This window comes from Stenella coeruleoalba (genome assembly GCF_951394435.1).
Source record: "Stenella coeruleoalba genome assembly, chromosome: 8".
Classification (NCBI taxonomy): Eukaryota; Metazoa; Chordata; class Mammalia; order Artiodactyla; family Delphinidae; genus Stenella; species Stenella coeruleoalba.
The window spans coordinates 93650907-93676493 of NC_137154.1; the positions used below are offsets into that span (position 1 = coordinate 93650907).

Sequence of the window (25587 nt, forward strand, 5' to 3'; positions counted from 1 at the left end):
GGAGGTCCTGCGTTCATGTTCTTGCTTTGCCCCCAGTGAGCCCCGTGATTCTTCTGGGCCTGGGTTTCTCATTTGGGAAATGCTGGTTCAGGGGCGTCTGTGGTGGAGGAGAGAGAATGATGGAGGATTCATCCTCCAGCAAGAAGTGGCGGCAGCACTGAAGGGATTCCCCCCTAAGTCCATAGGGGCTCTGTCTCCCTCCTCCCACCCCCTCCTGCTGCACGCCCTGGCACCGCCCTCGCTCTTTCCTGGGGGCAGCTGGGAAGGGCTGGTCTGGGCAGGTAGATGCCAGTGCTTTTGTGCGGCCCAGGGTGGGTGCAGTCAACGGGGACTGTGCCCCTTTGGCAGAATGGAAGGAAGTCTCACAGTCTCCACCAGGGGCAGTGAATTACGAAGGCGATCCCACCGGCGGAACTTTCAACGGCTTGAGACCGAGAGATCTAGAGAAGTTGTCAGCTGCTGAAAGGTGGTACCTGCAGGCACACGTGTTAGGCAGAGAAGGGGTAGATAACACCCAATAACCATTGATAAGGTGTCTCCTGGGTGTGTCCACGTTGCCAAGCAGCCCGCACGCCAACCTTTCCTGGAGTGAGCAAAGCAAGGACGAAAGAAAGCAGAGTATAGGTCTCGGTGCTAATTCTAATCCCCAAGTGAAGCCTTTACCGGAAAAGCGCTTGGCCTGAGAGTCAGCAGACCTGTTCAGATCAGACGGTACTTTCAACAAACGTACAGAATCACATACTTAATGAAAATGTCTGAATTAATCCCCCAGGTTGGACAGAGATTGTACGACAGGATCACCCAGCTCCAGCGCTTGCCCCCCAAGGGTTTATGCTCTCCAAAATGGCAGGGGGCTCACGTGGGTGGGACGACAGGGGAAGGAGGGCCCTTCACCCAGCATCAGCTGGGAATATGTTCCCTTCCGGGGTGGAGTCTGAGCTATCCTGCCTAGCCCTTCAGTCCCAGCCTTCTCAGGCCCCTTGCCGAGGCCTACATGCCTTTCTGGGTGCTTTCTGAGGTTTCTGTTTGGGGGAGGCCAGCGGCTGCGGGCGGGGGCTGCCCATGCATGCGTGTTTGTGTGTGTTTGTGTGTGCGCAGGCGTGTTGTTGGCACGGACGTGACTCTGCATTCTCCAGGCCCGTAATGAGTCCTCGTTGCAATGGGTTTGATGGAATAATTATATTCTGGAGAAACTGCAGGAAGCTGCGTTCCACTTCTTAAAGGGCAGGATCATCAAACATTTGTGCCACATTATTTGTCGTCACACCTTCTGCTGCATCTGCTCCCTTAAAAAAAAATCTCCAACTCCAATCTGATCTGAATATATAAATCTGAATTATCACAGCAAAGGCGAAATGCTCACACCTTTTTTCTTTTTTTTTTTATCTGTTGCCATGGTGATTAGATAAAATTCACGCCAAGTCTCCAGGGAAGGATGGAATTATTTCAGACAGTTTCTCACCCCTCTCAAGCTACTTCTCTCTGTAACATGCCTGGGCACCATCTCTGGGCTTGGGCAGAAGACAAGCTGGAGGAGAAGCCACCACCTCTTTGGGAAGCCCTGGACAGACAGCGGAAAGCACTCGTCTTTCGGAGATGCTCTTGGTGCCAAGCCACGCCCTCAGCCACAGAGCCAGCAACGTATCCTCAACTCATGGCTTCCCCAGCCACCCGTGTGAGCCACCTGGGGAGAAGAATGGAGGTCTACAGGGGGAAAGATGGCGCCCTCGTTCAAGGTCAAGGCAACAGGAGTTGCAGAAATTGACCCAGGGCCATGGCTCTGCCCTTCTCAAGTACAGCTAAGCAAGGAAAGGTTTTCCTGGAAAAGGAGAGTCTCAACTCCCAGCACCGGGTCTGCGTCTGGATCCAGTTTCCATCAAGACTAAGATTCTCACAGGGGCTAATTATCAATGAATGCAATTTGTTAAAAGGTTCTTGTAAAGGGCATTATTGACCTAATTGTCATTTAACACCACCAGTTCATGAACCTCTGCTGTGTGCCTGTGTGCGTGCGTGCGTGTGACTTAAAGGACCCAGAGTGCATTATAGAAGGCAGAGTCTCCCTCCTTAGCACAAGCCTTTTCATTTCTATCAAAAGTCCCAGTTTCAGGGTAGAGGAGATAGGAGCTCTGAGCTCTGAATCCTGGAGGCCTCTTTCACTGAAGCCTCGGGGAACTGAACACACACCCATAAAAGCTGAGAGAGGTTCATCATGAAAACCACAGCAAAGCAAGACGGGGAAAGCTTTGTCAGCCCAAACCTACAGGGCAGAACAATGATTTGGGTTCATTTACTCCAGTGGCTCACATTAGGGTCTCAGCAGTCCCACCGATAAAGAGGAAGGGGTTGGGGGGACACGTAAAATTTTGAGTGTATCTCACAGCAGCATTTTACGGGACGATGAGTTAGGAGAGCGAGCCCTGGGGGGCAGGAAAGGATGCTGGATCTCCCAAGGGGCTTCATCCTGATCCCTCCGGGCCAGCACACATGGAAGAAATGAGCCGCAAGCTGGTCACTGGGACAAAAAAGACTTCTTCGAGTATTAGGCAGAGAATGTCTCTTTGGGGTTGCTTGCTGGGACCAGGGCACATTCAGCAGAGCAGCCTGGGTAAATGGCAGGGTCTGGGGACCAGCATGTTGTCATTTGCCAGAGGCTCTGCATGAGGCTGCTGTGTACTGTTTCCTCTCTGGGCCTCAGTCTCCCACTATGAGAACAAGGGAGAAGACACCTATTTCTGTCACTGTTGGGAAATGCTGCAAATCCTGATGTCAGGGGTGGGGTTAGCGCAAGGGGCCTGTGGAGAAGCAAGGACACCAGGAGGACCAGGCAGGCCCCCCGCCCCGCATGAGCACAGAGCCTGGCACCTGAGCCGGCGAAAGCCAGTCCCTAAGCCTGTCCTGTCACTCAGCCCACAGCTGTCCCAGGGGGCCTGTGACCCCAGGACAGCGGCAGGACTGGTGGGACACAAGGAAAAACTGTATGGGTGTGGGAGTCCAGTGTTCCTGGCCGTGAATCCTGCAGAGGGCACTTAATAACTCTTTACCCGAGGCCACACAGCCTCTCTGAGCCTCTGTTTCCTCGAACGTGAAATGGGAATAAATTTAAAACCTACCTTCCGCTCACTGTCAGATTTAAATGGTGTGAAATGTATGAAGCACTCAGCAGAGTGCTTGGCACAAAGTAAAGGCTCAATAAATGGTAGCTGAGATGATGAGGGGGATGTTGGTGAGGATGCTGGAGGAGGAGAAGGAGGGCGGCAACTTCACTGTAGCAAAAGGTGAGGCAAACACAGCACAGAGAAGCCCTGTGCTCTGGTTCCCCCTTCGACATTCATCGTCACTGTGCTGGGGGCACGTCACTTCATCTCAGAGCCTTATGCTTCATCCACAAAACAAGAGTCTACTCTGTTGTGAACTTGTGCGATAAGTGTTATTATTATTTTTTTTATTTTTATTTTTTTTGCGGTACGCGGGCCTCTCACTGTTGTGGCCTCTCCCGTTGCGGAGCACAGGCTCCGGACGCGCAGGCTCAGCGGCCATGGCTCACGGGCCCAGCCGCTCCGCGCCACGTGGGATCCTCCCGGACCGGGGCACGAACCCGTGTCCCCTGCATCGGCAGGCGGACTCTCAACCACTGCGCCACCAGGGAAGCCCAGCGTTATTATTCTTGACTTTCAAATGAGACAAGGAGGCTTCGAGAAGTTAAGAACTAGAAGTAGCACAAGGTCACGTATTAGTTAGTGGCTGAGCTGGGATTCAAACCCAAGGGTAAGAGTATCGCCCTGGCCTTCAGCACAGCACGTATAACATGAGATGATGCATGTATACTTTTGTTGATTGTCAGTTGTGATATGTGGGTAAGTTGCAATGGTTGTGGGCATCACTTTGAATTGGCAGCTGAGACCTGTGACTTAGTGGGGCTTAGATGTAGCTGTTGCTCACTCGGAGTGTTGGCAGAACAGAGACGGAAGGCCAGGGAGATGGTCTCAGAGAGCCTGGTTCCAGTCCCAGCTGTCACTGACTCTGGGACTCTGGACTAGGTCACCTGCAAGGTCCCCTCCCAGTGCTAAGCCTCTGTGATTCTAGGATTCAGTCACTGGGGATCAGGTGAAATAGGCATTGTTTGCAAAAGAGAGGCTTGGACCTTACCTAAGGACAACTAAGGCAGATGGGAGAAGAAGAGAGGGCCACAAGAAACGTATGTACGCAGCTCAAAAAGATCCCTGAGTTCTTTCCCTTTAAGAGAAGCAAAGATCCCTGATTTTTGGATGAGGGCTGTGCGAGCCTGGAAGGGGGAGGGGGCCGAAAAGCCCCCAAGTCTAGAGATTCAAAGGCAGCCCAGCCCTGCGAGATGCAGAAACTCTTAATTGGAGCTGTGCGTGCATCCAGCACCGATCACTCCGTGATGTGCCTTTCTGAGGCAGCACAGAAGGCAGCCCTTCATTAAATCTGACACCAGGGAATTAATTCAACTCACTGCCGTCACTCTGTCTCCATCACCCTTTCCCCTCAACAGCCATTGCTCCTTGATCTTCCCCACCTTCATGTCGAAAGTTCTCCTTGAGAAGGGAAGCTTCCCCTGACTGTCACCTGAGCTATGACTATATTGAGGGCCAGCGCCCAGATCCAGAGGGCATAGCGGGGGTGGGTGGGTGGGGGGGGTGGATGGATCAACATACGCACACCTTCCTAGAAAGCAGGTGAAGGAAGGACCACGGGCCACGATGGATCCTTCTCCACTACCGGCAGAAGAAACAAGGATTTGAAAGCTGATAGTGGCAACTCACCGGCTCACCTCCTTTTAGCTCTTCTTGAAACAGTGACTTTATAATTAAAGTCCATTTGGGAGGAGTCATGTGGAGATGGAGGGGGACGAAAAAGAGAAGGAGTGGCAGGGAAGCTACCTGGGCCACTCCACCCTGTCATGACACTCCCTTGCCCATAGAAAATCACAGGTTCCAAACTGACGCCCCTCCTCTACCTATAGGTACCTTCCTTCCTACCCACTACATTCCCCACGGTCTCCTCCCGACTCCACAGGTGGGTGACCCATGTGAAGAGCTCCCTCAGCCCTAGATGAGTCGGGGTGGGACCTGGGGCAGGCAGATCCCCACCACCGTCCATGGGAACCAGTCACCTACATTGTAGACAACCTCCTCCTTTTGCCCCAATAGGCCATATCAATCGTATCTTTTTCTACTCAAGTTGAGAAGTGAAAACAGTTGGGAAGCACTGCCCTAGGGCTCCAGTCTCCGAGATCTGTCAGTCCAAGGAAACAATGCCTCAAAAGCCTTCCAGCGGCTTCTATTGTAAGTCACTAGACAGCACTTGAGTTTAATTCCTCTTTCTCTATGGAGCCCCAAACGATTTGTCCAGGGCTGGTAAGGAAATATACAACACTCATAAGACCAGGGAGAGGGAATGTAGATTATGTGATGCTAATTTATGACAGAAGAGAGATTTAAGGAAGAACTGCCCTAAAAGGAGGCAGATCCCCCAGGGAAATATTAGCAGCTGGTCTGGGCTCCTGGTTGAGGCAGGTATAGCCAATGAAATAACACTAGTAAAGTAATAACTCCCATCGGCATCCCCATTGTACAGATGAGGAAGTTCCCAGAGGTGAGTAATTGCCCAAGGTGAGACCCAGCTGAGACCCAGTCCCAGTCAGTCTCCTGCTTCCTCCGGCTTGCTCTCTCTCCCCTGCATCAGAGCTTCACACCTCTGGAGGATTCCCACTTGCTCAGGAATGCCAACCAGACAAAGTCTCCTCTTGACTATAATCAAATTGCAGAGTCAAGTCAGAAATGCAAAATGGGCCACGTTAAAGAGTTCTTGGTTTTGTGTTTTAACCTTCTTAAGAAATTCTGACATTTCCTTTTCATTGAGTCACAAAATCAGATTATAAACTTCTCCCCACCCAGGGTGGGGTAGGGGGACTCCAAGTGTTGGGGCCGAAACTATCAAAACGAAGGAGCACCTGGCCGCAGACCGTCGCCCACTCATCATAAAGATGAGATGTCACACCTGTACCCGTCTCACCGAAACCACAGTCATTGGTGTGTCTGGAGTCTCTGTTACGCCCTGCGGGAAAGGCCCTTTGTCCTGGGGGCAGGAGTGCCCTGCTCTTTGGTGAAGCATCATGGGAGGGAAGGAGAAGGAAGCAAGTCCTCACAGGTTTTCTCACTATTAAAGGTATTAACATATGTCCATGTCAACACACTCCCTGAAACTGTGTGGAAGATCCCAGTGACCCTCTGAATCCTCCCTGTTAGAAGGTTAATTTGGGAAGTTGAAAGGGGAAAGGTGGTTCTGGGCTCCTCTCAGAGATGGGACTGGCAGCCCAGCACCACAGAAGGAAGACCACTCAACATGGCAGGTGCCCAATGGACCCTTGGGGATGACTTTCTGTGGTCCCTGTCACCCGGCCACCCAAAAGCTCACAGAAGGTCTGCAAAATACATGCGGGCCTATGTGAGGGTGGGACTTCTGTGAAAATCAGGAAGGAGGTTGAGGTCACATTTGGTCAGCAGCAGGACAGAGATAAACATCCCTGAAACACAGAGCGAAGAACAAGGATTCGGAAGAGTTGGGAAGCAGGAGTCAGGGAGAGCTATGAGACCATAAACCTTCCTGAAACTTGCAGACATCTTGGGAAGGACATGGGACTTTCCCAAGGATGTGGAATTAAAATTAGAGGCAACTTTTATAGCTTTTAGGAGGCAGGGACCATCCTATTCTATAGGATATCTGGGTTATAGAATAATATTCTTATGTTAGAAATGAGGAAGTTGAGAGATTTAGGTAAAGGGCCCAGGACTACTGAGAGCCAGGAAGCTCAGAAGCACCAGCTCCACGAGGTGAACGATGAGAAAGCAGATCCCAGGCTGCACTGGTGGAAACAGCATGTTCCAACCAAGGAGGGGCGAGGGTGTCATGGAACCCTCTGTTCCTACCATCTGTGGTGCGGGGCATCCACTCTGAGCCCGGGTTTTGAGAAAGACATTGAGAAACTGGAGTATGACCAGAGGTGGCACCCAGGATGAGATGAGATCATACAAGGGCCTGCTGCAGAAACAGGTTGTGTGAGACAGGAGGATGGGACACTGGGAGGGGCGGGGGGTGCAGGAGAGGATGGTGGCTGTCCTCAGTTACAGAGGGTGCCACAGAGAAACAAGGAAACTATGTAATTCTGTGGAAGTTTGGGGGGTGGGGTTGGGCAGGGGATCGGGTGAAGACCTAAGGGATGAATTTCAGGAAAGCAGATTTTAGCCCAACATAAGAAGGAACTTCATAAAGGAGGAACTTCCTAAATTAGCAAGAGCAGCAGCTACTCTGCAAGGTACCTACACTTAAATATGGCTTTTCAAAACCGCTTCATATTTAATCTCCTCAAAACATACTCACAGAATGTAGAAAACTATAAAAGAAAAAACAGAAATCACTCCTAATCTCACGACCCAGAAAGAACCATAGCAATCACTAATAGCTTTCAAGTAGGTCAGGATATCCATCTATGATATATGTGTGAATGTGTGTGTGTGTGTTTTTTAGCCAATTGGGATCCTACCATATGTATATGATGTAGTTTCCGCTTAACATCATATTATGATCTTTTTTCAAGTAATTGAAAATGTATTAGACTATTTCATTTCTATTATTGTATCATAAATTACTTAATCATTCTCCTATTACTGGATATGTAGGATTGTGTTTCCACTGTTGTAAATAACATTGCAGCTAACAGAAATCTTTACTGCCATCTTTGGTTACTTTTTAAGGATAGAGCCCAAAGGACATGGACATTTACGGCTTCAGCTACCTACTACCAAATTGCTTCCCAAAAAGGCCGTCCCGGTGTCTCTTTGTATCAGCAAAGCCTGCCCAACTCTTCCCATGCTTGCCAACATCACCTCAAGGTGATGCACTCATCACCTAACAGAGCGCTCATCCGTTTTCAGATGAGATTTGAGACCTCACTTTTCAGGAACACGTCTGTTATCTGTCTGCTTATGATAAACACGGTACAGACTCTGGCCTGCGCACACACCCTGATACACACGCTAGTGTGTTCTTTGAAAACGCTGGCGATCCTTCCATACCTTGGAGAGTCTCAACCCAAATCCACCCTGTCGAGGATGACAGCCGCCCTCATCCTATAGCGGGATGCTTCTAGAGGCCTGGGTCTCAGGTCCAGTCAAGGTCACAAAGGGCATCTATATAATAAGCAGGGGACGGGGTTCCACGGCTTTCAAGGCCCCCTCCAGCCCTGAAAAACCAATTTACCATCTTCATGTACCACCTGGGAACTTGGGTATGTAAGAGGGTTGGGGAAACAGAGGAAGAGCAGGACAGGGGAAATCAGTGTTTCAGGGCAAACTGGAATAGAACTAGGTGTTCTAGAAGGCAGCATGTGGTGATTCTTGCCCGCCCACCCTCCGCCCAGCACACCCTGTGCTCTCCAGGCTGCAGGAGCACCGGGGGATCACTTTTCTCTCTCAGGTTTCCCTGTTGGCTCTGACCTGGGCTCCCAGCCTCCTCTTGTAATTTGAGCTGGAATTGGGAGTAAACTTCTCAAAGGAGGTAGTTATCTGGGCATCTCTCCCCACCCCCCAGTCACCTGTCCCTATCCAGCTGGGCTCTGACACTGACTGACTGCCCCTCAGGGCAGGACAGGTGGATGGCTGCCAGGATGCTCCTTGGTTCCCAGCTTCGGAAATCACAGAGCAAAGGGGCCTCGTAGCCCTATGAGTACTCCCCATACTCTTAATTTTTAGTGGCCTCATGCTGGGTCTTCAGACTCTCATTAAACTGGGAAACAGATGACAGTGGGATCCCGAGGCAGATACACCTCTCCTCCTCTTCTATTTACACTATTTTCACTGTTGTTATTTAATAGCTGCTGAGCACCAAGCTTGCCCAAGGTGGCCCTGGCCGAGGCAGCAGGAACTAGGGCATAGCTGAGATGCACGCTGTGTACTCGCCCCTCCCCGGCCCCACGACCACAGACGCCCACCCCCCCGAGGATCAGCCCCCAAATCTTACTTTCACCTCCAACCTCCTCTCTCCACTCTCAGTCCCCCAGCCCTAGAATGTCACAGAGGGACCTAGCCTGCGCCCTCACCCTCTCCTGGCATTTTGCATATGGTAAGGATATGGGCACTTTTCTAATGAAATATAGCATGCCTATAGAAAAGGGAAAAAAATAATATGAAAATATCCATGTTTACTTTGACTGTATTTTCTTCTGATCTGTTTTAGAAGAAACATTAAAAAAAAAATAAGACATTCTGAAAACAGTTATATTGCCCTCCATGAGCCCACTGTCTCCTTCCTCAGACGTAAGCACTACCATAAATATGGTGTTTATCATTCTCTTGCATGTTTTGATACTTCTGCTACATATGTATGTATCCAGAAACAACACAGGATACTGTTTTGCATGTTTTCAAACTTTATGCAAATGGTACCGTAATGTACGCATCCTTCAGCAACGTGCTTTTTCCATGCAACATGTTTCAGTGACATGTCCAGGTTGATTTGTAAAGCTCTGGTTCATGCATTTCCTCTGCAGTATAGTATTTCATTGTAGGAATGTAACAGATTTAACGTATCCATGTTGGTTTCTGTTCTTTTGCTATCACAAACACTGCTGCCATGACAATTCCTGTCTTGCACCTGTGCGAGAGTTTCTTTAAGGATTATACCTGCTGGAGCTCTTTTCTTAACATGTGTGTCTCCCCAGCAGGACACAGACCTGTCACCGTGTCCCCCGTGTCCAGCATGATGGAGGGCACGTGGAGCTCGGGAGGATTTGTTAAACTGAACGGGTCGATGGATCATCCGTTTCAGCCCTTTCACTTACATATGAGGAAACTGACATCCAGAGAAAGGGCATAAAACCATTTTGCGAGACAGCTGGAATAGGAAACCCCAGGCCCCTTCTCCACCTTTCTAGCCTGATCCTTACCAGGCTCTGGGGGAGCTGGTGACTATTAGACAAATGATCCAAAGGAGAGAGGGAAGAGGCAGAGACCAGAATGATGCCCAAAGGGGTCACACCTGGACACCCAGCCTCCAGAGTGGGGTCTCACACCTGGACACGCCCCCTCCAGATGAGGCCGCCTCGGATCTGCATACCCAGCCCCCAGATTGAAGCCTGCCTTTTCTGTTCTCCCTTCCTCCTCCTAACCCAGTCCAGTGGAACAGCCTAGAACAGGAAACCAGGAGACCCAGATGGCATGGTCAAGAGATGAAGCATGGGCTCTGGTGCCTGATGGCTTGGAATGGAGTCCCCACTCTACTTCTTACTAGCTGCATGGCCTTAGGTGAGTTACCTCACCTCTATGTTCCTCATTTCCTTCATCTTTAAAATGCGGATGGCGTGATAATTCTACCTACCTTATCATGATATTGGGAGGACTAAACAAGTTAGCTTGTATAACGCAATTTGAATAGTGTCTGGCATGTGGCAGACGCTATATGGTTTTTTTAATTGAAGTATAGTTGATTTACAATATTGTATTAGTTTCCAGTGTACAGAAAAGTGATTCAGTTCTATATCTATATATATATTTTCAGATTATTTTCCATTATAGGTTATTACAAGATGCTGAATATTGTTCCCTATGTTATACAGTAGAGCCTTGTTGCTTATCTATTTGATGTTTAGTAGTTTGTGTCTGTTAATCCCAAACTCCCAATTTATCCTCCCTTCAGTAACCTTAAGTTCGTTTTCTATGTCTGTGAGTCTATTTCTGTTTTGTTTATAGATTCATTTGTATTATTTTTTAGATTCCACATAAAAATGATATATTTGTCTTTCTCTGTTGGACTTACTCCATTTAATATGATAATATCTAGGTCCATCCATGTTGCTGCAAATGGCATTATTTCAATCTTTTTTTATGGCTGAGTAATTCCATTTTGTGTGTGTGTGTGTGTGTGTGTGTGTGTGTGTGTGTGTGTGTGTGTGTAATACACACACATTCGTCTTAAGCCGGTCCTCACTTGACGGGCATTTGGGTTGTTTCCATGTTGTGGCCAGGGCTGCTATGATCACTGGGGTACATTTACCTTTTTGAATTAGACTTTTGTCTGGATACATGCACAGGAGTGGGATTGCTGGATCATACGGTATCTTTATTTTTAGTTTTTTAAGGAACCTTCATACTGTTCTCCATAGTGGCAAGGCAGGTGCTACGTGTTTTATTATTACCTCCCCCTCCCCCAATTCCATACAACAAGTCAGTGCAGCGTCAATGCACTCTGCACAGCATGACTTCCCCTGCCACTCTGACTCTGCTACCTGGCCAGAGAAAGGTACTTCTCTGAGCCTCAGTTTCCTCATTTGAAAGTAGGGCTGACACCACCTGTCACAAGAATAAAATGAGATCAAACAACACAAAAGGGTCTTGATGAGGTACACTCCTGAAATAGACCTGGAATAGTGGTCTCGTGGTTTTATTTATCTAGCCATCTAACTGCTGGTGGAGCCAAGTATTTTCCCATTCTTCATGGGCCACAGACCGTGAGGAAACAGAAAAGATATTCTGTCTTTAAAACATGAGGTCACAGCTGTGACAGTGCCTGGCATAGTGTCAGTCCCGTGGCTGAATAAATGCTGGCCCGCAGTGCTCCCTACTTCTGTTCCGAAGGTTTTCTTCTCTCAAGTAGAAGGGAAATTAGAGAGGCAGCAGAGTAATAGGAGAAATTAGAGAGGCAGCAGAGTAAGGTCATTGAACCTCTCTGAGCCTCTGTTTGCCCATCTGTAAATGGGGATAACTTTTTCACACAGAATTGTTACAAGAGTCAAAGTGTCCTGTAAACTCTAAAAGCACAATACAGATCTACTCACTAATATTACAAAGAGACTGTCGAGCTTGCCTTAGATCCCTGTACTGCTTAAACTGCGTGACGCTGCGGGGCCTTTCTTCCCACAGGCCTCGCTGGCAAGTTCCTGTGTTCACCTTGCCAGTGCCCTGACTTATGGGACAGCCCCCTGGAGAGGAGACAGGAGAAAAAGAGGGAGTGTGGGGTGCAGGACAGAGGTTGCCTGCGGCCCACCGGCCTGAAGGAGGCCCAGGGATCATTCTTAGGAAATCCGAGGGTTGACTTGGGTTCCAGGAGGCTGAGCGGGGATGATCGCCATGTTTCTGGGAGCATCCTTAATCACTGAAGACCAACTCCCAAAAGTCCTTCCAGAACACTCCTTACTCAAAATCTTCAGCGGCTGCCCACTGCCCTTCAATTACACGCCCTCAATGCAGCTTCAACCACACCCCACCCTTAGATGGATCCCGAGCTGCAGCCATACCTGGCTTTTCTCCCCCAAGAAGCCGCCTTTGTTCTCAGTGCTCCCAGATTTCACCCCCGTGGCCTCCTGTAAGCAGAACAGGGTTCTGCAACCCAGTTGCTCACCAGATGCGCCCCGGGGGCTTTCACAAATACAGATGCCCGGGTCTTCCCCCAGGGATCCTTACTTAATCGTTTGGGGTGGGGTCGGGTCATTGGTGTTTTTTTTAAAAAGCTCCCCAGGTGGTTCTAAAGTTGTGAGCTGACAGGTCTAGAACAGTCTCCCCTGCAGGAGCCCCGCCTGCCAGACATCCATCCTCCAGGACCCATGGGAAATGCCACCTTACACGGTGTCTGCGCTCATCATAGAAGACGGGGCTCCTGCCTCTGAGCCCCGAGAGGCTGTGTGTTTCCTCATCACACTCTGCCTCATGTTGGGATCACCCGTGTCCCAAGTTCATCCTACCTGTCAGACAGCAAGTCCCCTGAAGATAAGCAGATCGTTCCCCACATCCTCCGTGCTTCTGTTTACCCTTTTTGAACCGAACTGGCCTCACTAAATAGTGATCCATCCAAAACTGTCCATGAAATTCAGAACATGTGGGCCACCCACATTCCGACCCAGAAGACGAAGAGGGAACGAGAAGTTGTCCTCTCTGCTCAGGAGAAAAGGCCCAGACCTGAACACTCACCCAGACACACTTCTGACCTAGATGCTCCCGTGGCTATGCTGTTTCCCACGGACAGAGGGCCAAGGTGTCTGGCCCGGTCTCCACTCTGGGGTGTCTCTGAGGGTCTAGATTCTAAGTGAATCTCTCACCCCTCTCCACAGGCAAAGAAGGGTGAGGGTGAGTATACACGTTTGTGTCGTCAATATGTACAAGTTACACCATGCATGTTATTCATGTACATACGCACATATGTGTTATAATTAAAATGCGGGAAGAGGAACTTCTCCAAATCCCTTGAGATCCTCAAGCAAAGACCCTTGGGAATCACTGTCTAATAACACAGCATCTTGCACACAGGAAGTGCTCAAAAAACATTTGCTAGATTAAATAATGAACTGAAAATTCAACCAACTGACTGTTGCTTATGCCAACACAGCCATCTAGAGAGATTCAGGGGATGAAGCCAACCTAAGACATGGCATTGCCAGGAACAGCCTCATGGAGTTTGTGTTTCTTCCTGCAACCCATTGGGCTTCCCACAACTGCTTGCCTCAGCCTATGTCAGGAACAGCAGGCTCTGGAATATTCTAGATACAAGCCCTTTCCTTTTCTGTGTCCCATTCTGAAGGGCAGTCCAAGAGCCCACCGGACCACCACACAGAGGACAAAGGTCACCCGATGCCTGGCTGCCCAATGCCACTCACTGTCATAGGCTTCTGTCTCCCACTCTGTCGTCTGCTTCCCAGCTGACGGTCCAGATTCTGGCAGATTCCAGGTCCCTAAAGATATGCTCTGACCTTGAAATGGAGCGGGGCGTGGGGGTCTCCATGTGTGAGAGGAAAACACTCCCAGTTTCCAGGAAGCCTCTGAGCCCCACTGCCCTCTGTACCGGAAGACAGAGGGCTGTTCCTAGTTCCAACTGGCTTTGCATTCCACTGCAAAAGGCAGGCTCGGCAGCCCCGAAAGGCATATGCCTAAACTCCTGAGAATTCTGCACACAGCAAGATGACAGGTAGACTACAAAAACCAAGATTATAATGTTAGGGAATGGGCTTCAGCCATGCAGGGTAACACGAAGGACTTACCCTGCCTCTGACCCAGTATGACAGCTGTCTCCTAGCTTTCCTAACCTGTGCCCTTCACCCTGAAGGCCAAGTGACCTCCAGGGTAATGAGAGCCAAGCCCATTCCCCTGTATATTTATCCTGGATGCTCGCCCCCTATATACTCACACCTGCATGCTCACTCCTATACACTCACTCCATGACGTTCACCCCTAGATGCTCACCCTGGACGCTCACTCCTATATACTCACCCCTGGATGCCCACACTTGGAGGCTCACTCCTGGATGCCCACCCCTGGAATCTCACTCCTCACAGAGAGACCTTCCAGGTCTCAAGAAGAAGATGACTAATCCTGGGCAGTTAATCATGTGTCTGCTCAGAACTAGGAAAAATTGAAAACCTACAGATAGAGAAAGGATCTATATGTAGAAAGCAGATCTATATAGAAAAATATAAACTATGCATAAAAAACATTTTCCCTGTAGAGAAAAAGTACATCATTTCTATTCCTCTCATGTGAGGAAACTGAAGCTCAGAGAGGTTAAGGGACTTAACTAAGGTCACATGGCAAGGAAGGAGGAAGACGGGATTTGAGCCCAAGTATCTCTGAGGCCAGAGCCCACACCCTTTCAGCTTTGCTACACAGCTTCCCTCCACCAAAAAGGGGCTGCAGGTAGGTCCTGCTGTTTTGGGGCGTCGCAGGAGCAAATGAAGACTTTATTCTAGCAGCCGCAGAACCACATCCTTCCCTTCATTTAAATCCATCTCATTTACAACCTAATCCAAGGGTCAGTCCCCTTCCTGGTTAAACATTCCTCCAGGTACTCAACAATCATTGTCTGAGCACCTACTACGTGCTGGCACAGTGAGGCTTGTGGCGTGATGAATAACAGCTCCCCTCCCAACACGACCGCCATCCAGCTCTGGCCTCTGCTCTGCCGGGTCCCACATGGTTCCAGCTTTTGCGGCGAAGTCTCACTGATACGCAACAGGGTTCAAAATCATAGGCTTGGCAGGAAGTGGCGTCTATACATAGCTCTCCCACTCTGTAAGCACCGTTGGCTTCTTCTGAATAAACGCTACCCTACATTAAATGCCAGAATCCGGCGAGCAATACTGCATGTTTGTAATGAGACTGAGAACTAAAGGCAAGATTGATTCTGATGTGAGCACCAGCAAAGCAAATGGGTTTTTGAAAACCCTATAATTTCCCTGCAACCCTTGACTTCACTAAACACACATTTTTAGACTACAGCACAGTTAGGTAGGCATTAAACAAAAATGAGGTAGTCTAATGATGATTTATGTGTAGGATAACCTTCTATAAAGAATTCTGCTCTGATATCAGAGTAACTTACAGAGGTGCCAACTTTACGAAACAATGCCGCTTGTTCCGTGTCCACTGCCACAGTGGGATCCCAGGGCAGAGCGTTCGCCGGCAATTGTCTTAAATCTCCTGAAATTCACCCAGTGGGTGCTCGGGAAATGCATCACCTGCCATGAACTAAATGGAAAAGCAAAACATGACACATACATACGCCTCCAGAGGCACCTGCGAACACAGACATTTCTGCTTGACTGAGGAGCCGCGGCTGAGAGCTCTGGAACCAACCAACTGGCAAGCGGATGCAGAGCAGCCCGCCCACCGGGAGACTGGCAGGGGTGCTGAGGAGCTGTGGGCACGTGCTCCAGGTGGGGCCTCAAGAGCTCCTGGATGCAAGCATCAAACCGGAGATCTGGTACCCACCTCCCTGGCTGTGTAAACTTGGGAGGGCCCTTCAGCTCCCCCAAGCCTTGGTTTCCCTGCCTATTAAGTGAAGTTAAGGATGTGTCACCCTCAGATGGGGTTGGAAGGGTTCAGTAAGATGCTGCCTGTGAACCTGCTTTATAAACCGGAAAGCACTATATAAGTGAAAGATGACACAGGCATCAGGGCACAGCTGCGAGGTGCCCCAGGTCACCTCTAAGAGCTGAAATCAAACCGCCCTGGGCTCAGATCCTGCCACACCACATGGCCTTGGGCAGGTGACCAGCTTCTCTGCCTCAGGCTCCTCTTCTGCAAAATGGAGATAATAATACCACCTAGTACGTAGCGCACTTATGAAGATGAAATGAAATGACTTGTGAAAAGCACTTACCACATAAGAGCTCAATAACTGATCACTTATTTTCTTACTATTATTATCACTATGATTATCATTTCAATTTAGGCCATCTGACTTAGGAGAGAATTCCTTTGCTGCTTCTGAACACTTCCTTGTAATCTCTAACCTGCAAAGCACGTGTTAAGGCATCAGAAGGTGGGATTTTTCTCTCTGCCCTCAAGACGAGGCTCCCTTCCCCATCAAATCAAACAATAAGCAAATACTACCCGCAATGTTAAGGGCCAGCTGCCTTTTCCTCTCTACAACTGCCTTGATGAGAGAAATAGTAGTTGTCATGAGTACCTGGGACCGCCCTCATGCCGGAGTCACTAAAGTACTTTACAAAGAAAGAGCTTGGGTTTTAGGGACAGAAGCTCTGTGTCCAAGCACAGGCTCTGCCACTGAGAAGCTGTGTGCCCTGGAGCAAATTGCTTGGCCTCCCTGAATCTCACTTCTTTTTTTTTTTTTTTGCGGTACGCGGGCCTCTCACTGTTGTGGCCTCTCCCATTGCGGAGCACAGGCTCCCGATGCGCAGGCTCAGCGGCCATGGCTCACGGGCCCAGCCGCTCCGCGGCATGTGGGAATCCTCCCAGACTGAGGCACGAACCCGTGTCCCCTGCATCGGCAGGCGGACTCTCAACCACTGCGCCACCAGGGAAGCCCCATGAATCTCACTTCTTTACACCTAAGGATGGGGGTAGCACGCCCCCCTCACAGGGTTGAGAAGAATTCAATGGGATGACATCCAGGTGCCTGTCACAGGGCCCTGCATACATGTATGTCTTATTATGTATTTATCTGCTCTTTTTTTTGACTTTTCTTCTAAATGTGCAAGCCCTTGAACCTCACTGTGTCGTCGGTTTTCTCATCTGTAAAATGCGGAAGGGAATGGGGGTTCCTGTGAGGAGCCAACAAGGCTGCCTCTTCTTTTTTTTCTAGAACTAGATAGAACCTTTATGAATCAAATATCCTGGCATCCTTTCCAGACTTCTCTCTCATCACTTCTACTTACCCTCCAGCCAGGTCACTCCATCCTCCCCTTCCCTGCTTGCCTTTCCCCGTGCTGTTACCTCACCCAACGTGCTATTTCTGCTCCAAGGCCCCCCTCCCCTTCCTGAGCCTTGCTGGGCTGCCATCATCAGAAAGAACCCCAGCCTCCTGGGTATCTCTTCTTGGGAAGATACCATAACCCCTAGATAGGAGCTGCTGAAGGAAAGAAACATGTCATAGTCAAGTTTAATTCCTCTGCAAGGCATGAGACTCTGCCTAGCACCTATTTGTTAAATTGCCTTGAGCACATCATTTATTTCATATTAGCATACTGACCATCCCAGCCCATTTTCTCCATGCCCCTAAGTAGTCAAGAGCTGAGATCCCCAATTTTGCATCTAAACTACAAAGTGTCACAGGAGGACCCCACCGAAATGGTCTCTGTCAAGGTAGCTCTGAAGCAGCTCGGTGTAATGGAGACCAAGGACCACCAAGTCTAGATCTCACAATGCCACCAATTTTCCACGTGACCTTAGGCAGTCTTCCTTCCTGCCTGCCACAGGGCAGTCCAGCAGGGGGAAAAGAGACTGTCATTTCATCACCATCATGAATGATCTTTTCTGAGCACTGGAGGGGAAAGGGGTCTGAATGAAATACAGTTCCTGCTCTTGATGATTAGACATTCTCATAGTGGGAATAACACAGATTTTACAATATTACAGGACAAAATATGATTAGTGTCTTCAGCAAGGAACTGATAAATTTTGGAGGGAGCTCAGAAAAGGATCCCCTGGAAGGAGGTTAATCTGGGTGATTTTTAAATCCATTCTTAGCAGAAATTGGGAAAGACATCATGGGGGGAAGAAAGGGGGTATATGAACCAGACTTTAAAAGCTGGGAAGGTTTTAAACAAAGAAGGAAAGACGTCCAGTAGTTAAAAAAAAAAAAAAAAAAAAAAGAGCACCCTATGAGTAGTTCAGATACTGTGCCCTGAGAATGAGCAGGAGAGAAGGGGGAAGGGGCATAAGAGGGCATTGGTCTGGGCCTGAGTTTCTTTATCAGTAAATGAAGAGGCTGGACCACGTGACCTCCAAGGCCCTTCTAGCTCTGACAATCAGTGACTCCATTCATCTGCAGCCTACATGTGTCCAACTGGTTTCCGAGCACCACCTGGGCTCTCTCTCATCTGTGCCATCCCCTGTCCAAGTTGGTGGAGACTCATGGGATCAAAGTAGCTTTAATATCAGCTGGAGCAAAATGCAATTAATACGTTGACCCTGCGTTCCAAAGCAAACCAAGATAATATCTGATTGCTTACTGTGCTGGAATTATCATCCTTGCCCGTCAGAGCTGACAACATGAACAGAATCCTAAATTCCCAGATCAGACCACCTTTGTGTCTCCCACTGGGCCCAAGACGGAGCCAGTGCCCAAGAAAACCTCCTTGTTAGAATGACTGCCCGCTGATCTTTCAGCTGGAGAGCTGCTGACCTTCAGAAAAGCCAGAGCCTCTGGTCACGGCACACAGAGCCAGAGGCCAGGGCAAGGGCTGGTGACATGTTTCTGTCCCCAAGCAAGTGCAGGAGACAGGGACACGCCCTCCTCCGATGTTGGAACAGTCCGTTGCTAATAAGGAGCCGGCTCTGGAGAGGCAGTGGGGAATAGTGCAAGCCGGAGGACCCCAGCTCAAACCCAAGCCACTGATGAGCTGTGTGGTCTTGGCTAATTTGCTTAACTTCCCTGGGCCTCCCTGTCTTCATTTATGAAAACTGGAAAAACAAACAAACAAAAAACTATCTTAAAGGGTTATTGTGAGGATTAGAGATAATATATGTACAATGCCTAACACAAAAGCGGTCTTAGTACATGATAAACATTATTATTAATCTTGTTATTATTATTATAACAGGTGCTATGAGGGCCCTGGGGATAAAGAGATGCAAAAGATGGAGTTGTACACCCTCCTGCAGCAGACAGACAGAAACAACAGCCTCTAACGTGAGACACAGTGAAGGAAGTGCTCCAGGAATGGAACCAGAGGACTGATAGATCTGCTGCAGGCTTATGTAAAACTTCGTGGAAGGGGACACACGTGAACCATGTTTAAAGGACAAAAGACGAGTACAGTATCAATAAGGAAAAGAGGGGATCAGTGCAGACCAGGCAGAGGAGATGCAAGACCAAATGCAAAGAGGTACGAAGACCCATGAACAATTTGGAACCCTGGGGACAATTAGCGCGATGTGGGTGATGGGTGGCGGGCTCACTGCCTTCCCACCTATGGTCCGGGAGCACTGCCCACTTTTCTGAAAAGACCCCTCTGGCCAGTTTCTCCTTGCTCCTGCTTCTCCCCTCCCCAACACAGAGTGTTCCCAGTGCACTCCCAACCTGGCCAAGGCAAGATAACAACCCAGCAGTCCAGAGCCCCATCCACTTAGACGAGGGAGCTGCTCCAGGCTTGCCTTCCACAGCACCGGTAGATACATCTGGCCCGCATCTGAGCAGTGTCCAAAACTCCCCACTGGGGCCCAGACAGCCAGTCAGGATGCTGGGGAAGAGCATGCTGGGAAATTCCCACAAGGAGCCTGCACCAATACAATCAGGTCTGGTGGAAATTAAAAGCTATTAGGAACAGGGCCGGATTTACCTTTATATCCAATAACATGCACTGTAATGGTGATCATGCAGATGGGAAATTAAACCACATCCCGGCTTCACTGGAGGCCTTAGTTTTAATTTATGTCTATGCACAGCCCTTTGCCCTATTACCCCCCATCCCGCCCGCTCTGGAGAGCCAGTTTCCCTCCAGACCAGGTCTCCTGGGAGAGAAGTAAGGGGTAGGGGTCTGTCAGCTCATAGGTGAGAGGCTCTGTGCTTTCACACACACATCTCTGAATAGCCTGACGGGAGGAAGTTGATCAGCTTGGGGGGCAGGCAGTAGGTGGCTCTGAGAAAGGTAGCACTTTGGGCTGTCTGTCCAGCCTGTGCGAAAAGCACAGCCCAAAAGCGGCTCAGAGTTTCAGCGGAGGCTCCGGGAGGCTTGCCTGCCCTCCCAGTGTGGACAGCTGGGAAGGCCAACCCGTAAGCCAATACCCAACTCACCGAGCTTGCTTAGGCCCCGAGCCTCTAAGTCCTTCCACACCCCCTCAGAGAGGCAGACCATTCACAGGGGCCTGCAGCCACCCCGTTGGGCCCCTCCTCCCAGGGCACCCACCCTCCCCAAAGAGGTGTCTCCCGGGCCCTGATTGGCCCGCGTCAGCCTCCGTTCGTCCTCCCGCTCTCTCGCACCAGCTCCCGCTGGCCCCGTGGTTGGTGGAGGATCTGAGCCCAGCCGGCCCAGAGATCAAAGTCAACACTGTCTTCCCCGCTCCAGAAGCTGCCCCTGAGGAGTCAGAGGGCAGTCACTCAGGCTCCTAAGTGCTTCCTGAACCTCAAGGTGGCCTCAGCATTAAATCTCCCCCCACCGTGAGAAGCTGCCGTCCAACATCCCAGCCAAAACACACGCGCACACACACACGCGCACACACACACACGCACACACACACACGGGGCAGTGTGGTATGGAGAGCAGAGAATCCTATTTTTATGAAAAAAATCAATAAACGATTTGCATCTTCCAACATTAAAGCCTGGAGCAGGGGGACCCAAGTTCTGGCCCTTCATCTTTAGAGCACGGAGGATGCAAAACTCCACTCCCTCTGGTTCTCATGAATTCCTCCGGGAGGGTGTTCGTTGGACTCACGTGCTCTAGAAAGTCCATCCCTGGATCTAAAACGTAGCTGTAGAGGGATCTAGAATGATTTTGGATGGGGCTGAAGGACTGGGCAGGGGAGGAAAATTCTCCAAGGCTAAAGGAAAGGAGGAGGTTCTACAGGCAACGTGTAACAGAGCCCTGCAGACTAGCGTCCAGCCCACTTCCCTGATAATTATGTCCTTTGGAGCCACCAGCCCGGGCTTGACATCAAAGACAGCCCAGAAGCACCAACTACAAGCACCAACTACAGTGAGTCTGGGGGAAGCTCAGTGCCTCCACACAGGAGCCAGGTTAATCTTCATCTCTCCTGTCTGAGCTGAGCTTCTAACTACCCCAGGCCCACTGCACCCAGCCTTATCCCAATGCCTCCCGTATTCTTTCAGAACTCTCCTGATCATCTATCATGCACCCACTGAACACTTGGTGAGCATTTGTCCTGGGGGTGCAAGGCGGCGCGTCAGGAGCCTAGGGATGTGCGCCCTAAAACAACCCAGGTGCCACCCTTGGGAAACTCAGTCTAGTGGGGGACACAGACTCTGTTACACAGAAATATGTACACCTAAACAGGAATCGGCAATACAGAGAGGAGAACGCTCTCATGCCCCCAAGAATCATCATCACAGCTCCAGCCCATCCTCAGTGCGTGGCAGGCAGTGTTTGAAACATTTGACATACATGAACTCGTTTCATTTTTTTTTTTTTTTTTGCGGTACACGGGCCTCTCACTGTTGGGCCTCTCCCGTTGCGGAGCACAGGCTCCGGACGCGCAGGCTCAGCGGCCATGGCTCACAGGCCCAGTCGCTCCGCGGCATGTGGGATCTTCCTGGCCCGGGGCACGAACCCATGTCCCCTGCATCAGCAGGCGGACTCTCAACCACTGTGCCACCAGGGAAGCCCTCGTTTCATTTTTACTTGAACCCAATGAAGTAGGTCAATCATTACCCCTATTTTATTATCACTGGGGAAACTGAGGCACCAAGGAGGTAAAAGACTTGCCCAGAGGAGTGAGCTTCAAGCCCAGGCAGTCTGATCCTAGATTCGGGGCTCGTAATCACTACACTTGACTTAGTTCTTCCCTACAAACTAGCATTGACTTTTTCGCTTTCCTGAGGCCAAGGCTCTCCTTGCCTGGAGCACACAGCCTCCCTTGTACTCAGAGTGACACTTCATAGGATACATTTGTGCAGGTCCTGGGAGGTGGTCCTGTGCGGGAGTTCAGGACATAGGCAGAAAGAACAGACCTGGGTCCAGTCCTGCCCTCTGTGTGATAACATGTGTGACCCAGAAGTCCCTTTACTTTTTTGAGCCTCAGTTTCCTCTTCAGTAAAGTGGAAGAGGAAAAAAACACACTTATGGACTTTTTTGTGAGGATAAAATGAGGTCACATATGAAAGTTTCTTAGCCCAGTGCCTGGCATAGGGGAAACACTCAAAAATTTATTATTATTATTTTAATGAGTATAACTCTTGGTCCATAAACTCAGGTGTATAAGAAATATCACATGTCTCTATGTTCTTTACATCACCTTCCATGTGACTCTGTTGGAGAGACAGGACATTCAGTCCCCATCATTGTTGGCGCATTCCCCAGGGACGTGCCAAGGTCCAGGGTCTCTCTGGTCCTCACCAGCCCGTTGTCCCTGCCTGCATGATCACTCTGGGTGTTGGGCTGTGCATCTCATGCCTCATTTGGACACAAGAACCCAGGCCTCAGTCCCAGACCCCAGAGAGCCACACACAGCCACCCCTCTGAGGTCCGACCGCTTCCTCCCGCCATACCCCCTGAGCTGCCTACAGCAATACCCTGCCTCTGGCATCCGATGGTCTCCTGTCTGTTCACCGCCCTCAGAGGCTCTCCTCCCTGGGCAGAACACCCATCCTAACCTTTCCTGTTTGCTCACAAAAGGCAGGAAGAGCAGGTGTCTTCAAGTAGCTTCTGATTCCTGTCCAACTACAAGCTCTGAGACCAGGAGATATAATGGCCTGGCCATCGGCTTGGGACTGAGAGAAGGAAAAAGTTCCAAGAGCAAAACACAAATTAATGTCTCAAAAAGAGTATCCTGCCACGTTGGCTGTCAAGGTGCTGAAGCATCGGTTCGTCTCCTAGAGCTCTACCTTGGAACCACTCAAGGAGATTTAAAACAGCTAGTGCCCAGGTTCTACTGTTAAAGATGCCGATTTGGGGTTGGGCCCAAGCACTGGTGTTTTTCAAAGAGCTCCCCAGGGGTTCAATTGTGTAGCAGGATTAAGAATCCCAGCTTTATAGGTTTCATGCATAGAAGTCTGTCTTCTCCAACTAACCTGAAGACCTTGAGCCACTAGAACCATTTCATATGCCCAGCAACGGGCCATCGATGCTGGGGGGCACTCAGGGAGCATCTGGTCAAGTGCTTCCATTTTACAGAAAGGAAAACCAAGGTCCTTGATGGAGGAAGAAAAAGCGTCAGGGCTGCTGCAATGGGCAGGGATGCAGGGAGAAATGCTGGAGTGACGGGAAAACCCCACGGTTTTATAACTGGAGGCCTGGAGGTATTTTGAGGATCTGAGGTCCTCTCTTGAGATTTCCAGACCTGTTTTCCTGTTGAAGGGACAGCCCTGCATAGGAACCAGCAATGGAGTGCCTGCAATCACGGCAGCTCTAACAAGGTGACCCTACAGCATGGTCTCAACCTCTTTTTGCAACACCTGGCACCTCCAGCGTGAGGCCGGCTAGAATTCTGATGGAGCGTCTAGGCAGCTCATGAAATAAAAGTCCCACGCGCATGCTCACTCAAGTCTGGTCCTCCGAGAATCCCAGGAACACGGACCACACACCGGCCTCTTATCGCTCCTCTCCCCACAGTCTTTCACAGATAAGGTCCTTCCAGCCTTGCCTCCCATCTCTAAGGCCAAGGGCAAATCAAATAGCTGGTGGCCAGGAAAGACAGTGACCCCGCTCCTTCGGGGCAGCACGACCACCCTGTGTCTGACGGGACCTTCACACACGCCGCAGAGGCTGCTGCCACGTGGGTTTTCACCACCCACACGGAGACGCACCAAGCCGAGACCAAAGACGCTTTTTTGCCAAAGCATCACCAGAACAATGAAAAACCACTTGCCGGGACCAACCTCAAGAGCTGGGTGAGCTCAGCCACCAGCTCAGTACCTCTGATTCTCCGCCCCCCCACCCCCCAGCATCCGGGCCTATGAGGCCCCGCGGTCCTCTCTTACCTGGGATGATGGCGACTGTGTCTTTCTCCCAGGACACAACGCTAACGTATTCCTGCACTGAAGAGGGGATGAGGCACTTGAAGACGGCCACGCTTCCACGCATCGACCTTTGATCCTCCACCCGAACGGTGTAGGGTTCCCTGAAAACTGCAGACAGGTTGCGGGGCGGAAAGAAGAGGGTGTCACAGGCTTGACTAGGACACGGTGTGGGGGCCTGAGATAGCCACCTCTCAGCACCCCAGGCCACACTTCCTTCACCTCTTCTCCCACCTCCCACTTGCCCCGCCCGGAAGTTCCTGCCAGAGTCTTATTCCTGCCTTCTCCAGCAACCTCCTTCCCACTCCACCAGACACCCACTCTCCCGCAGAAATACCCAGCCTCCCTCTACAGGACCGTAAACCCAACTTCTAGCCTTTCCAATTTTGGTGAGTTTTAACAAACTGCATTAGATTGTAAGGGCCTGGAGGGCGGCACCTATGCCCTGCAATGGGGTTGTATTCAACAAGGGCGTGTGTGGTTTCTAAGCAAAAGTGCCGGAATCCCTCTAATTAAACCTCGCTTGATTTCCTACACGATCCCTGGGCCCAGGGTGGTAAGAGTTTGGGGCACAATGACCATCATTTGCCAAAAGAAAAACTGTGACACGTGATCTAAAAACAGATTTTTGTGCCACTTCAAAGTGAAAGGCAGCCTGGGAAAAGGTAGTTGACATACAGAACTTTCTGCCGGGCTCGGTGGTTTATAAGAACAATGGGAGAGAATACTTGACACAGTGATGATCTCTGATAACACGGAACCCCAGAGACATGGGTGATTTCCAAGATTCTACAAAACAAAGCATCCTTGCTGGTTTCTCCCACCTCCTGACACCACCTACAGCCTGACCCCAGCCTTGCCCCCAGCTTCAGCAGATCCCTTCCCCCACAGTGTGCAGTGGAGGTCTCCTGCCTCGGTCGGTCCCAGGGCTGGTTTCTGGGGCGCTGTTACCTGCAGGTGCTCTACGTATCAGGTCCCATGGGTGGGCTGGACCAACCTTAGGGGTAGGGCCGAGGGGCCTGCTTCTGCCTCTCTCTGGTCCTCCTCCACTTGGCCTTTCCCCGAGGCCCTCTCTGTCTTTCCACCTCTTCTCTGCCAAGCAGAGCTGGTGCAGCCAGAGCCCCGCTGCTTCCCGACCTTGTCCCTCTGCAGGCACCTGGGCTGTGTGCCCTCCTGCTCTCCCTGCCATGGTTGCCAGGGCAATGCTCAGGGCCCTGCAGCCCCTCCGGCTGTGCACCTGCAGTCCCTCTGGCTTCATCAAAAGCTTCTTAATTGGCTGTGTTTCCCATCAGGCCAGCCCTGCCCGTCCCTCCCCAGGTCTTTATTCTTTCCCTCCCTGTGTTGTGGCTGTGATGGGAAGAGACACAGTTGAGGTGGAGGACGGAGGCATGGAAGGAGGCACTCCCAACTCTGTGGGGCCGTGGTCCA

The 25587-nt window shown here is 50.3% G+C and overlaps 1 protein-coding gene across 1 annotated transcript in view; it reads right to left on the reverse strand.

The window, feature by feature from the left end:
• DSCAML1 (DS cell adhesion molecule like 1) overlaps window positions 1-25587 on the reverse strand; it is a 342838-nt gene that overhangs the window by 298774 nt on the left and 18477 nt on the right. Inside the window, exon 3 of the mRNA XM_079930621.1 lies at window positions 24124-24270. Coding sequence (XP_079786747.1) covers window positions 24124-24270 — 147 coding nt within the window. The remainder of the gene's footprint in view (window positions 1-24123; window positions 24271-25587) is intronic.